Here is a 14,302-nt window from a genome sequence, read left to right as displayed (position 1 = left end):
CACAATTAAAACCAAGTCATCTGGCTCCAGACCCACTGAAAATCAAAGACTGAGACCAGTTTGGAGTGTAACTCCCATGTGTCCTATTTCTATTGCTCTCAAAGGAATGCAGCCGAAAAGACTAGAGGGGTGTTTCCATTTCAAAGGAGACAGACTGAATGGAGGGTGACTTTGGAAAAGGAGGTTGGGTAAAAATCATTTCAGTGTTCACGCATTTTTGGAAACGTATTAATAAAACAGAGGGAAAACTTTGCCCGGTGCTATATGATGAGAAAACTTCCTGAAGAGGGCATAGTTAAACTGTTGATTCATTGCCTCACTGAAGCACCACATACACACACATGAAGATCCCCAGGACAAACACCAATCAGAAAATCCCTCAGCTCTGGGAAAGATGCCAAAACCAGGTCTGCACCCGAATTCTGTGCCTGGTCCTAGCAAACGGGAAATAAAAATAAAAGCATACATGGAAAAACAAATCCAAGACGAATGACTATATCCCAGCCACATTCCCTGGATTTTCCACTCTGTTGTGAAAGTTTATCACACACCGCACGATGGGGAGCATCGCTGAAGAGCTCTCCGACCCCTTCTGGGTATGTGAGCACACCTGCGTCCTGTGAGAGGTCCCACACACGTGCCGCCCTTCACAGCGTAGGCTCAGGGGCCCTAGCTCCTCTCCCCTCGTGGCATTTCTGTCGCACAGCGTTGCGTTACAGAGGGTACGCGTGGAAAGGAGCGACCATCTAAAAGCGTGAGGTATGCCCTGTGGCACTGAGATGCGCGCTCTGAAACAGCCGCTCTGAAACAGCCGAACGCAGGGGGTCCTCTCTTCCCCACTCAGGCCATCTGTCATGCGAATTAGCCGTGTCCTGCCAGCAGAGCAGGCAGGCTCCTTTCTGCTCCAGGTCCAACTATCTGAGAGCATCTTTCCTCTTCAACACGCCCCCATCTACACAGACTGATATATACCCACTGACATCTAGGTCTACGTGGACATGATACTATTAAAACCTTCAAATACATAACAGCAAACCTGTCTTATCTCGAACATGAAACCAACCAGTGAAAGGAAACGACACGTAAGACACCGAAGAAATGCAACACGATGCATAAGGCATTTTTGTACTCTCGTTCTCTGCTACCCCCTTTTCATGACCAGATTTCTGATCTTCCTGTGAGATAAATGCCCGGTATGGGCAAGGGAACGTGACTCTGAGGATGGAGTAAGTATCAGCTGGAAACGGATTAGCACCGTTACATGTACAGACATGACGTACAGTGCATCCAGCCCACCGGCAGCAAGCCTACGGCTCCCAAAAGCCTGCCTGGGGCACCGGGAGTCAGAGCAACCAGCACTGCTCTCCTAGAGGCCGTAGAAGAGTGCACTTTGTAATGGCTGGGTGAGAGCATGGGGTCAGATCTGTGCAGTAGTCTCAAGTGCCCCTCCACAGAGATGATGGGGGGAAAAACCAAGCATTCTTCCACTTGCATTATGCTAACAACTCTGAATCAAAGCTTTGGTGTGTATTACTATTTCTTGGTGGCATACATGAAAAAAAAACCCAAAAACAAACCCCCAAATGAAACGGCTTCTAAAATTCCTTTTCTCTTGTTAACCATATAACCAGGATTTCCAAGTGCTTTAATGAACCGCACATCCTTGCTATGCGCAGCTCTGCCCACATGCAGCAGCAACCCCTCTCTCTCCAGTGCTGAGGAGGTTGTAGAAAAGTATTTCCCAGCAAAAGTCACGCATTTCCACTTTAGGTCTAACTCCTGGGAAGAGAGAAGAAAAGCACCGAGAAAGTTTATCCAGCATCAGCTCGCAGGAGAAAAAGCCTCCTGCTGTGGCTGTCTGCCGGGTGGGTGACACAGTGAGCCAGGGCTCTTTGTGATGCTCTCAAGACATCGCTAAACACGCACTGAGAAGCAAGACATTTTCACTTGGAAAGGGGAATTTACACACGGGCGACGGGGAAATCAGATCTAGATGTACTCCAAAACCCCCGACAAGAGAGGGAAGAAAACAAAACAAAAAAAAGCAGGAACACAGAAACGCGGTAACTCCCTTCGGGTATATCGTGGTTTAGGCACGGCGAAGGAGGGTGGCGAGGGGTTGCGATGGGGGGCTCACGAATGACCGTCGCCGGCAGAGCCCCGGGGCACGGCTGTGCCGCGGCAGAGGGACGCCCGCCGCGCACCTGCCTTTCCCACGCACCTTGCCAGCCCTCCGGGGCGCACCGCCGCCGCTCCCCCGCCCCCCGAGCGCTGCCGGAGGGGCTCCTTCAGCCCAGAGCCCCCCCTCCGGCCTCGGTGCCCCCGCGCTTGAGGACGGAGCGCGGGGAAACGCCTGTCCCGGCCGGGCTCAGCGACGACAGACCCGACCCGGCGGGGGCGACCGGACCCCCACCCGCCCGACCCCGGCGGGGGCCGTGCATGCGGGGGAATGCGCTGCTTGCACATACACGCACAGGGGAAAAAGAGAAAAAAAAAAAAAAAATCACGGCATCAATTCGCCTTCTCAGCCCGCACCCGGAGGATGCCCCGGCCCCTCTCCATCCATCCATCCATCCATGCATCCCCCGCCTTACCTTGCGCCGCGGAGCCGGGGCGGCTGGCCCCCAGGACGGCCAGGGCGGGGAGCACCACGGTCTGCAGCAGGTATCCCAGTCCCAGCCCGCAGCGGGCCGCCGTCCCCTCCAGCCCCTTCCCCATGGCCGGGGCAGGGGGGCGGGGGGAGTCGCGCAAAGCCGCGGAGCTTTTCTGTGCCGCCTCTGCCTCCGCCGGCCCCGTCCCGCCGCCGGGCGCGGAGGGACGCGGAGGGGCGCGGAGCGGCGCGGAGCCCCCGCGAGGCGCTCAGGCTGCGCGGGGGGCGGCGGGGCTGGGGGCACCGCTCGTAGCGGGGGGGCAGGGGCGCTGCATGGCCCCGCGGAGGGGCGCGGAGCGGCGCGGAGCCCGGCGGAGCGCTGCCTTCTTCCCGCGGGCGGCTCGGCGCGGCTGCCTCCACCCCGGGGGTGGGCGGGGGCCGGGGGCCGGGGCCGGGGCTGGGGAGAGGGGGCTGCGCCGGCCGCCTGCGATAAAATGCGAGCCGGAGCGAAGAGCAGACCCAGAGGGAAGGGGGCGGGGGAGGCTGGGAGCCACCCGCTGCAGAACCGGCCCCCTTTCGCCTCCCCCGCCCGCGCCCCCTGCGCGCACACCCGCGGGCACACTCGCACGCAGATGCTAGTGCACACGTGTGCACGCATGCACACGCACAAACACACACACACACGCGCGCGCTCGCACCACCCCCCTCCCCAGCCCACCCGGGCCGTGCAGCCGGGAGAAGCCCCGGGAGCCGGGGCTGCGCTGGCCGGACCCCACTAAGCCCGTGGCTCTCCCGTGCCCACGCCGTCCCCGGGGACCTGACACTCCCCACAGCTGCAGGGCTCGGGGGGGCCGGGGCCGTCCTTAGGGAGCCCCCAAATGCGGGGGCGGAGAAGCCCCATGCCGGCCAGGGCGCACCCCTCTGCTCCCACAAGCAGCAGGGTGGGGGGCAGGGGGAGCGGCGGCACCAGGAGGGATGTTGAGGAGCCCCTCGTCCCTGGGGAATAGCTCCCCATTTGCCCCCCAGGGTCTCTTTCTTAAGGCTGGGGTTGCTCCCTGCCAGACCTTACCCTCCCACCCTTCTTACACCCCCAAAAAGCTCTCCCCGGCCTCTGCCTTCACCACACACCCACCAAATCTCACCCGGTGGGATGGCAGTGCCCACATCTCAGGTTCGCTGCTCAACCAGGGCTCGCTTGGGTTTTACTGTTGCTTTCTACGGCTTGTTTTGGTTTGTTTTGGGGTTTTTCTTTTCTTTTTTTTTTTTAACTTGCCTTTCCCTTTGCAGATCCCAGGCAGGCTGTCCCCAGCCATGACCAGACTCAGCTACTCACATACCAGGTTTGCCAATGCCAGGGGACTGCGGCCCCACAGCTCTCCCCACACCATGGTACTCCAGGGAGCATCGCCTTCTCCAGCCCAGAATCTCCCCCAAGCAGGGCTGTGTGCGAGGCAAGGAGCACTATTTTCCTCCGAGGTGCAGCCGGGATCTTCCCAGACACGCTGGCTTTGCCTTCTGCCCCTGGCAGGAAAACAGTAGGAGCCTTGCTGATGCTGCAGGAGGATTTCCCAGGGGCCACAGGAGCTGCCTGCCCCCAGTCTCCGTCCCACCTGCCCCCTGACTTTAATGCCTTTCCCAGGGAATTACACAGACTGTTCCCATCTCTGGGTTTGGGGGGGACAGGTTTTTTTTTTTCTCCTCCACAGCAGCTGACACAAAGCTGCAGTGCGACAGGAAAGCAACGTTCCTTTTTTTGTACAGGCACAGAGCAAGAAAAAGGGGCAGATTTTGTTCTGGGCAGCGCACCTGGGTACGCCTGGAAGATGCCCCGGCAAGGGCACGTTTCAAGCCCAACAGGCTAATTTACCCAGTAACACTAAGCAGTCCTCTCCAACAACTAGAGCACTCCAGCTCTCCATCTCCTGGCTGTACTACATCTTTTAAGGGGGCGAGTCCCATCTGCTTCAAACATGATGGCATAGTTCAGAAAACATTAAGACTCCACCATAACCCGCGAGGTTGTGTAAGTGGTGGAAAGGAAACTCTGAACTTGTAGCCACATTCAAAGGAGAATGTGGCTCCTGAACAAGAGCTTTTTTGATTGCACATGCTCCCCACACCGATCCCTGACCTCATGCTCCCTAGCCTTATGTCTCAGGTTGGTAGTCAACAGAGCAGATCCCCACGTGTGATGTTTGTTTGCCAGTTTTGCCGTAACTCTGTAAGTTGGGAGCATCTCTCATTTGTTGGGTATTTACTGTTTCCCCTGTGTTAGGGGAAACTTTGCAGGGGCAAGAAAACAGACCCCTGAAGGATGTCACATGTGGAAGATGTATTCGTTGCAGCACCAGCTGACGGGCACATCTACAGCCACGAGGGACAGGGGAGGGAGGGCTTGCTTCTCCATTAAATGGAGTTAATTTATTTTTGATGTTTTGGGCCTTCCCAGGAGTAATACCTATAGTTCCAGGCTTAGTTTCTAGTTAGTAGCTCAGTGACCTCATTAAATAGGTCCATCCCAATTTCAAGACGATGTCCCTGCAGCCCTGCCCAGGGATCCCTGGTGGCTGCCAACCTGTCAGCCTCTCTGCCCCAGAGTAGGTGCATGGGGGAGCATTGCTGCTTCACAGCTGTTACAGAAGTGATGGCACGGGGACCACCAGCTCTCGGCTTGGGGAGAAAGCAAGTCTTTTCCCAGTACCCAAGGTGTGGCGGCCAACAGAGGAACAAGGGTACTGCAGCCTGAGGTGTTCAGTAATCACTTTTCTACTGGAAGTAGATACACCTCGACCTGGAGAAGATGGTTCAAGCAACAGCAACGAATAGCTAAATAGGGGTCTGCTCCAGAAAACATGCTTTCAAATCCTTCTGTGCTGCATTATGCTCAACAAAGGGCATCCAAGGATGCTCCATGTGCCTGCATCACGGAGCTTCCTCAGAGGCCCTCCACGCACTGACAAACAGCACTTGTGCCTGGGCCATCCCTAATGCCACTGCACTGGATTTTGCCTATTCAGGAGCCAGACTGTCCCAAGGGCTCTTTACCTTTCTCCCTATGAGATAAGCAGAATTATTAGCCCAGCTTAATAAATTTCAGATTTGACACAGGAGTTAAAGGACTGAGATAATTCAGGGATTTGGGATTAGAAAGTGCAAATTGCCTGGATTTATTCCAAAAGTGTTTTTTTTCCCTGATAGAACCTGTCTGGGGAGGTTTTTCTCCCAGCTGTATGAAGTTAGTGACGTAAAAGTACATGTAGTGTAAGTTTATCTTTCTGGCACCTTTAATGTTCTTAAAAATCACTGCATAACCTTCATAAATGCAACTGAAGCAAATATTAATCTCCAATTTTCATACTTAGACAAGAATATCGGTTGTCAAAGAGTTTGCATTGGAAAGTGGATTTAGCAGCCTAACAGGTGTTGCCTTAGCTAGTTTTTCAGGTAAGTTCAAGAAATTGCAACTCCAAATTAGATACCCACAGTGAGTGACTATAAAATCTAGGGTAACATTTTAAAGCTGTCTGTGTAACTTGTGTACTTAAGGGTTGGTTTGTTTGTTTGTTTTTCCAAAAGAGCGTTTTAAACAAGAGTTAGGTTCTAAATCAATACTTGAAGTTTTTCACCCCTGCTGTCAACTCAGGAATTTCAAGCTCTTGACAAGCAGTTTTTGAAAGCACAGAGCTGGTGAATTTGACTTGTTGTATTTTATTGCCCAAGCACCTGGAGTTGCAAACCAATCAATTAGAAGGCATATTGGATTTGAAAAGTCCTATCACCTTTCATAATTAATATTGTGAATGGTAGTAGATGTACCAGGTTTTGCTCTAGATGTCTTCTCAGGATCCTCTACATTTGTAACGATTTATACAAACCTTAATCTAATTACAGAACTCAAGGGAAATTTATATTTTCTTTTGTTACAGTGGCACAGCTCAGGACCACATTGCAGCAGGCACTGTATTAAAACAAAGAGCCCTGATCCCCATTGCAAAGAGTTGCAAAATTTGATTAATGATTTTGGAGCAGAGGTACTAAGGTCCCCTGTGTTACGCAGGACTTGAGCAATGGTGGTTTGAACAAGGAGAGGAATCCCTCCTGTGCATTGATAATTATGAGTAAGATTCGGAAACCCGTCCCTGCACTGAGCATTGCATTCCTAGGCGGATACTGTCACCTCTGGGCAACTGGCCTGAGGACTCATTTGCTCCACAAACATTAATAAGGGATGCAAATTCAGGCTCCACATCAGGTGATTATGTTTGATAGTCAAGATGCTCTCAGCTACTGAGATACACCTAAAGCAGTGTGGGGTATTTGAACAAGGGCTATATTTTGCAAGCTTCTCTGCTGCCTGTTTGCAACGCTGGGTAGCACGTGGCGTGCGTGCCATGAAAGGTATATCACATACCTGCTTTTGGCTGTGCCATTCCCCCAGGCTCTGCCATGCTGCTTTTATTTTATGGCAGAGCCCAGCACAATGCAATCCAAAAAGCAGGTGTGTGACAAGCCTCTCACTTCACTGACATACATACCGCAAGCTATCAAGTACTGCAGTTTTCTCTTGCAGTTTAGATAGGCAATTACTTCCTCTGCAGTTGCCTTGTGTGATACTGTGGATCAGCAAATGAAACTACCCTTCTGATATCTTACATTTCAAGAGCAACTCAACCTCATTCCCAGTAAAAACTTCTGAGCGTTTTTTTTTTCACGCTGAGAATGACTGTTTGTGGTAGAATTGTGGTCCGAGGAAAATTTCTTTCATATCTAGCGAAATCTAATAAAACAGCTGATTGTGTTTCAGCTTCCAAAATCACTACTTTGTTAGCTTATTTGTGGAGTCAAATCCTCCCGAGTCCATCCATACCCATGCATTATACTAGTGTGCTAAATTTTCAGTCTCCACATTACATTAGCAAGACCATGGGTCAGCATATATGTTACTACCCACAGAAACAGTTTAAACAGTGTTTCACCTCATAACAGCCATCACCCCGGAACTGTGCTGAATCACCTGGGAGGCCATATGATGTCCTGCACCTGATGCCTCTTCAGGTGCACAGCTCCCGTTTGTTTAACGAATTTACGGCAATGAACAACTTTGTTGTCTTCACTGTTCTTTCTAACAGTTTGGCTCTTCATAATACCTGAAGAAGAAGGACATTCTTGAACTAAAGAACCATTTCAAGTAATTATACTAAAGGTAGGGCCAAATTCTGTCCCTGTATTCATGCTGGACACTGTGCATAACACCCTCTTGTATCTTACCGTGCATAACATCCTGTCGTGACTTGTGCAAGAGGATGCTGCTGGAGCTGGGGACTCATGTGAATTATCAGTAAACAGATCACAGATTTCTTATTTATTTATTCGCCTTTCACGTTTGTTTGGTGAATGTTTTCTCTGAACAGCTCCCGAGCTGCGGCTCATTCAGGCACAATTCAACACGAGCGTTTGAAGCTCAACATTCAGACTATTTGCCTTATTCCCGTTGCGTGACACGATACCGAAACATTTCCCCGCCTACAAAGAAATTGGCCCCTGCCTGCCGATTCACCGCAGAAGGACGGAAGGTGAGGCCTGCTGTGGGTCTCTCTGTGTGTGTGTGTGTGCGTGTGCGTGTGTGTGTGTTCGCCGGGGCGGGCGGGGAGCGTTCCCCCGGCCCCGCCGGCGGGCAGCCGGGCCGGCCGGTGGCGGTGGCCGCCGAGCGGTGGCGGCGGCGGCGGCCAGCAGGGGGCGGTGTGACACGGCTCCCGCCCCGGCTCCGCCGCCGCCCGCGCTCCCGCCGGCAGAGGAGGAGTCGGGAGCGGTCCGGGAACGGAGCACGTTTCTTTACTGGTGTCACAAGCACCCTCTCTCCGATGTCCCAGTACTACCACGCTGCCCACCTCTGCCTTCGTGTTTCCTCCCTGCCTTAGGCACCGGGAGATAAAGGCACAACCGCTTTGGGGAACTTTGTTTCAAATTCTCCCTATAGGGGTGTGTGCTGGGTTGCTCTTACTCCATTCGTTATTTTATGGATTCTCTTGCCTGATCCGCTTTGCGTAAAGCGACATCAGAAAGAATTATAATTGCAGTATTTATTAAACCACTTCTTAAAGGAGGAAACTGATAGCACGCAGAAAGAAATGCGGAGGAAGAATGAGGAAACTTTCTGGCAAAAGACGTTTTTAGGAAGATGCAGGTCCTGTGAAGAAACACATTTTCCGAGAAACTTGATTGCTAACACAGTATTTTGATGCTCTACAATAAGAGCTAACTTACACACAGACCTGTAAAACATTCATTTGTCTTCTAAACCAAAAATGGCACGTTCTTAATTGTTACGGATTTTCTTTATAGTTCAATATATTTGCAGTTTCGTGCATAAGCTATTTTGTGAAAATGGATCACATTAAGCAAACTATGGGAGTCTGAGTATATGGCAATGGCCCCAGCTTTCCCATTTATATCTACTTTGTGAGAAAAACCAGCTACAACAAGAACAAACAGCCTCACTCTGTTTGGTTTTTTTTTTTCCTTTTTCATTTTGAAACTTGACAAACTACTCTGTTGTACGCTGCGTTCGAAATGCAACTCTCCCTACTAGCTGCTCTACTGCACCTTTCTAGAATTCATTTACTCCTGCCAACATGTAGCTGGATTATCTTTTTTACCTAGCAGAAAGAAGCTGTCATAGGCAAACCTTCAAATTTCTGAGCAGTGTGTGACAGTAGGAGGAAATCTGTTGTAGTTGCCTGTAACAGGAAGCCTGGCTGTGTGTTTTCAGTCTTTTTTCTGCTGGCCTCTTGGTGGCAGGGCAATTAGAGCTCAAACGTACAGGGAAAAGATATCCCAGTACAGTAATCAAAGCAAACATTATATAAATTTTGATTGCTCCAACAAGAATGAAGTCTTTGTTAACTGAAGTAGCTTTATTGATTCAAATGAGGAGATATATTTATTCTGTTTTGTGAAGTGCTCCAAGCTGTGTCTGTATTTAATGCTTATGAACTCAGAGGTGGAGTTGAAAAGTTCTGTGTAAAACCATAGAAGAGAAAGTGTATCATTTCCAGAACATTTATCCTAACAGTCTTTTCATAAAGGCAGTTATAATCCTCGTAGTTATCATTATCATCTTATAATAGAACCTTAATGTTTCACAAACGGCGTGATTTAAGTCACATAATTAACAACATTGTTGACTGTTTAGCAATAATTAGTTTGTTTTCATAGAAATACTCGGTTTTGTCTATCTGTACAGAAGCTGAAAAATGATGGAGTAAGAAAAACGTTCAGCCCCACAGCTGAAGATGAAAAGTTTATGAAAATAAAGATTGCCCATAATGACAACATGTCATCTTGTTCTAAGTATGACCTTTGCTCCTTCAAGCACATGTTATTCAATACTAGAAAGTAACTTATGTGGTTTGCGTTACTACAGTAATTTAAATTGACAGCCTTAAGATTTCTTTGTCTGAAGATGTTATTAGGAATTCAGCTGTGCACTTCCTCATGTGCAACACGGACAATACCAAGCAAAACTTGAAAAATAACGAGAAGACTCCCCATACTTCTGAAGTCTAACCATGACCACGTGTGTTTCTCGTAACACACTGAAAAAAAAAGGTTTAAGTTTTGTCCTGAGTAGATGTAGATATTCCAGGTCTGCTCTTATTTCAGACAAAGTTCCATAGAAGTTCACAGAAACCAGCTGAGGCCCTTTGGGAATAAGTCCTCTATGTGAAAAACTTTGTGCCCTTTCACCTATAGGACTCTACTGCAAAGATAATAGAGAGACTTATTTTGAGTGGGGAGCATTGCAGGTTATCTGCAGCTGCCTAGTTTATTATTGCTTTCATTCAAGACGTACATTTTTATTCATTGTTTCTCTTTTGAGTAATGTTTTAAAAGGTAGTATCGAATAAACGGACCCTTGGCTGTGGCCTCACACAATGCTTTCTGTTATTAGATGCCTCAGTTGATCTGTGTTCGAGGATGATTAAAGTATCTTGCACTGAGTTTCTTAGTTCATTTCATTCCATGTGCATTCATAAATTAGTTGATGGTAATCTATTAATAAAAACTTAATATTCTACATTATCTTCTATAAAATGTTGCAGGTTTTTTTCTCTTTTTTCTTTTTCTGAACTGGAACTATTCACAGACTCTCTTCAAGAGAGATACAGATTACAATACCGGCTTGATAATGGCCAAGACTTTTGCTTCCTCTCTGAGTAACATGAACTTCAAGATGAGAAGGGATACCTTATCTTCATAACTAAAATATCGTTCACTATTTAGTCTCTAGGTTCTTAAAAACAGTTCTGAAATGTGGAACAAGAACTTACCACTGAAAAACTGGATATGGTAAAGTCCAGTTTCTTGGACCCAACAAAGCAGTACTAGTGATTGTTATCAGCAAGAATAACGTCCCTAAAAGCTCCTCCTTTTCCAGACCACAGGAGGTGAAAAAGGGAAGAATACGATTTTGACAACAAGGTTAGACCATAACAGACCTGCCTGGGCACTCATCAATTTCTCTTAATTAAATTGTTCCAAGTAGAAACAATGCCATCTCACTTAATGATCCCCTTGAAAAGCAACTTTTAATGATCAAGTGACAAAGATAGAAGGCATAGGATGGAAGAGAGTAGACGTGGGAGGGGGGCGAGACAGCACATTATTGGATGGTCTCAAAATTCACAGGGAATGGCGGTAAGTTTGTTAACGATTGGAGACCTCTGATGCTTTCTGCCTGCTGTGCATGCTCCCAAACATGTCCTGGAAGAGGAAGGCATAAATTGGAACTGAGCAAGAGTAGTGTTTTGGAGGCTGCTGGTTGACTTTTTATCCTTTGAATTTTTAATTGATAAGGAAGATTTGCTTAATTTAGAAGAAAAATGAGGAACTGATCACAGTTTACAAGGATGAGCATGTGGGAGGACTGCAGAGGATGGAACACAGTAAAAGTAGCAGGACATTATATATAAGAAGCAAGATCCTCTTTCTTAGAATCAGATAAACAATATGATCAAAACTAGGACAAGAATCACAGTTACAAGCCAAGAAAAGATTTCATGATTCTTGTTCCTCCCCACACCTCTAACGTTTCAGGGATTGTCAAAATCCCTCCAGGAGCACAGAACAAAGTAGCTCACCCCATCTTTAGCCAGTTTCCCTTTTTTATCTTTTTTTTTCTTTTTTTTTTCTTCTTTTTTTCCTTCTTTTTTTTTCCTTCTTTTTTTCTTTTTTTTTTTTTCCCCACAGGAAGAATTTATTTTCCACTTAAATTTACTTTTACTCCGCACATGCTTTCCATCTTTTTCTGCAAGGAAAATCATTCTCATAGTGACGCAGCTTGCACTATGGCCCTGTTCTGCTTTATCATCCCCAAAGGGAAGGCCATCAGCTGAGCGTAGCAGCCAGGGTCATTGTCATGGCAGGCAGAGAATCCACAAAACCTTAGAGGTCTCAGCTCTAAGGGGTGTTCAGACATGTCTTAACAGCACAGCCTTTGGTGAATGGCCTCAGCAGTCACTTACTCGTTGTCCTTTCCACAGTGATGTCAGGACAGCAGTGGTTGGCACAGCAGTATGTGCTGTGAGCTGGACTGCCTTTGAGTATGCGGTAGAAGGTAGCTCTGTGACTTTATCCATCTAGCCAGATCTTTGTGCCTGGTGGAGCTCCAGAAAAGAGTGCAGGGAGTGCAAAGGAACCCCTGTGCAGTCCTACCCCATTTTGGCATGGGTCCAGACCTTTTCTTGCCCTTTTAAGGACATTCTTCTGCCTTAGGAGTACCATGTGTCCTTAATGTTTACAAGAGAATTAAGATGTCCAGTGATAGTGGTCTTAGGATCAAGAGGCAAGTCTACATTCGATACCGTGTTTATCCTCCTAGCTGTTTTTCCCAGAATTAGTACACACATCAACAATCCCATAATGTATGAGTAAGATCTGTTTATTCCTTACCACAGCTCCAGCATTAATCATTTGTCCTTCTCCAAACCACCAGTAAAACTCTGTGCTGTGGAAAAGTACTAAACAATGTGTAGTGTCTTGGAGCAGGATCAGGGTCAGACCTAGTCTGGACTTAACAGTACAGTTTTGCACGGGGACATTACACTGCAATACAGCTCTCTGCCTCCAAATAAAGGATTTTTTCAGTTTTCCATTCAGCTGATTATAGAAAGTCTTGATAGACCTGTTTAGTCAGGTCCCTTGCTTTCAAGCAGTAATTTTGGAGAAAAGATTATTAGAGACATCCAAGTGTAACCATATCAACAATTTTGACAACAGCAGATCATTTATGTGGTACTTTGTACCCAAATTATAGAAAAAAATTATAAGCTGGGAAGACCCCTAACATTTTACGTGCTGTAGAAAGCTGCAAGGCCAAAGCTAATGGAGTTTGCTTGGGTATCAGACTGCTGTCATGCTTATTCACTGCTGATGAGTGGCATAATTAAGAAACCTGTGCCAGTCTGGGGATTTACGATAGGAGGAAAAAGACATTTTTAGATCACTGCATCTATGTATCTAGTTGATTCATTTGGAAGCACTGATAAATAGACACAGCTGGTGGTGGAACTAGAAGCTGAACTGCCCTTTTTTTCCTGTTTCCTATTAAGTATTAATACAAGGTGAAGGTGATTGGTATTGAGAGGCATAAACTGAAAGCAACTGGAAGAGAAAATAACAAAGAAGAGAACTAATATTTGTCTAAAGTCACATAAATTCCATGAAAACATGAAACAAGTCTTCCATGCTTTGTCTGTTACTGGTTTCCTGAGAAATTCAGCAGATACCACTTAGTGAACTAACTCCTTCTATAGCTAGTCAAGGTTGCCTGTGCATTAGCAGGTTGGCCATGCAACTACATAGCCATTGCTGCAAATCACTGTAGGTGTGTGCGTTTCTTGAAACTCAAGGCCACAATACTCAGTATGGTTTTCACCTCTCACTATAATAGTTTTCATCTGGACCACCTAACTGCTTGCGGTTTTTAATTCAGCTGGTCTGCAAATAGAGATGCTGTTTTCCCCACGTACAATATTTATGTCCTTCCACATTTAAACCCCAATAGAATTAGTGCCAAAGGTGAACATTAAACCAAAGAACGATTCCTTTAATTACATCCGCTACTGACACAAATATTCTTTATAACTGGAATCTCCTGCTAGTACTCTTATGAACTACCGTATACCTCTGGCGGGAAAATAAGTGTTCACAAGCTTAAGGAATTCCATATGCATTTTATTGATGGTAATTCTGTTAGTTGTGCACTCTGAGGCTGCTGCTGGAACAAGGACTGTTTTGGCTGATGGATTCTGCACACAGAGCATACATTCAAGGGAATTGAAAAACGAGCCATTACCCTTGTATAGACATTGGGAGGAAAAAAAAAAAAACCAACAAAACAAACCCCAAACTTAATACAACAATATTTATCAAGTGTGGTTCAGCCTGGATGGTGGGGTTTCTAGAAACCTTGCTTAAATGTTTGTAATCCAGTCCAACAACAGAAAAGTTTAGTGTAAGTACCCAAAACATATGTAGATGGCTTACAATCTTTCCTCAGACATTTCTAAAGATATGCACTCCACATGTCTTATATTTCTTTGTCTGTCCCCCTGACATACACAGTCCTCAGCATAATCTCAGAGAGTTTTTTTCGGGAAGGTGGGATGGGAACCAGTTGTCATTCTTGGTTACTTGCGGAGACATTCACTC

General features: G+C 47.3%; 1 protein-coding gene across 2 annotated transcripts in view; it reads right to left on the bottom strand.

Annotated features, from left to right (window-relative positions):
- The window catches only part of UNC5C (unc-5 netrin receptor C), a 270,802-nt gene extending 267,651 nt beyond the window's left edge, over positions 1 to 3,151 (bottom strand). Inside the window, exon 1 of one of the 2 annotated variants that reach the window (XM_052776063.1) lies at positions 2,595 to 3,151. In XM_052776063.1, coding sequence (XP_052632023.1) covers positions 2,595 to 2,718 — 124 coding nt within the window. In that variant the 5' untranslated portion in view covers positions 2,719 to 3,151. The remainder of the gene's footprint in view (positions 1 to 2,594) is intronic. The other variant, XM_052776053.1, reaches the window with a different exon arrangement.
- Between the last annotated feature and the right edge of the window lie 11,151 nt (positions 3,152 to 14,302).

Source organism: Harpia harpyja, chromosome 2 (genome assembly GCF_026419915.1).
Source record: "Harpia harpyja isolate bHarHar1 chromosome 2, bHarHar1 primary haplotype, whole genome shotgun sequence".
In the NCBI taxonomy this organism is placed as follows: Eukaryota; Metazoa; Chordata; class Aves; order Accipitriformes; family Accipitridae; genus Harpia; species Harpia harpyja.
Note: the sequence above shows the minus strand (reverse complement) of the source record. Positions and strands in the feature narration are given on the sequence as shown.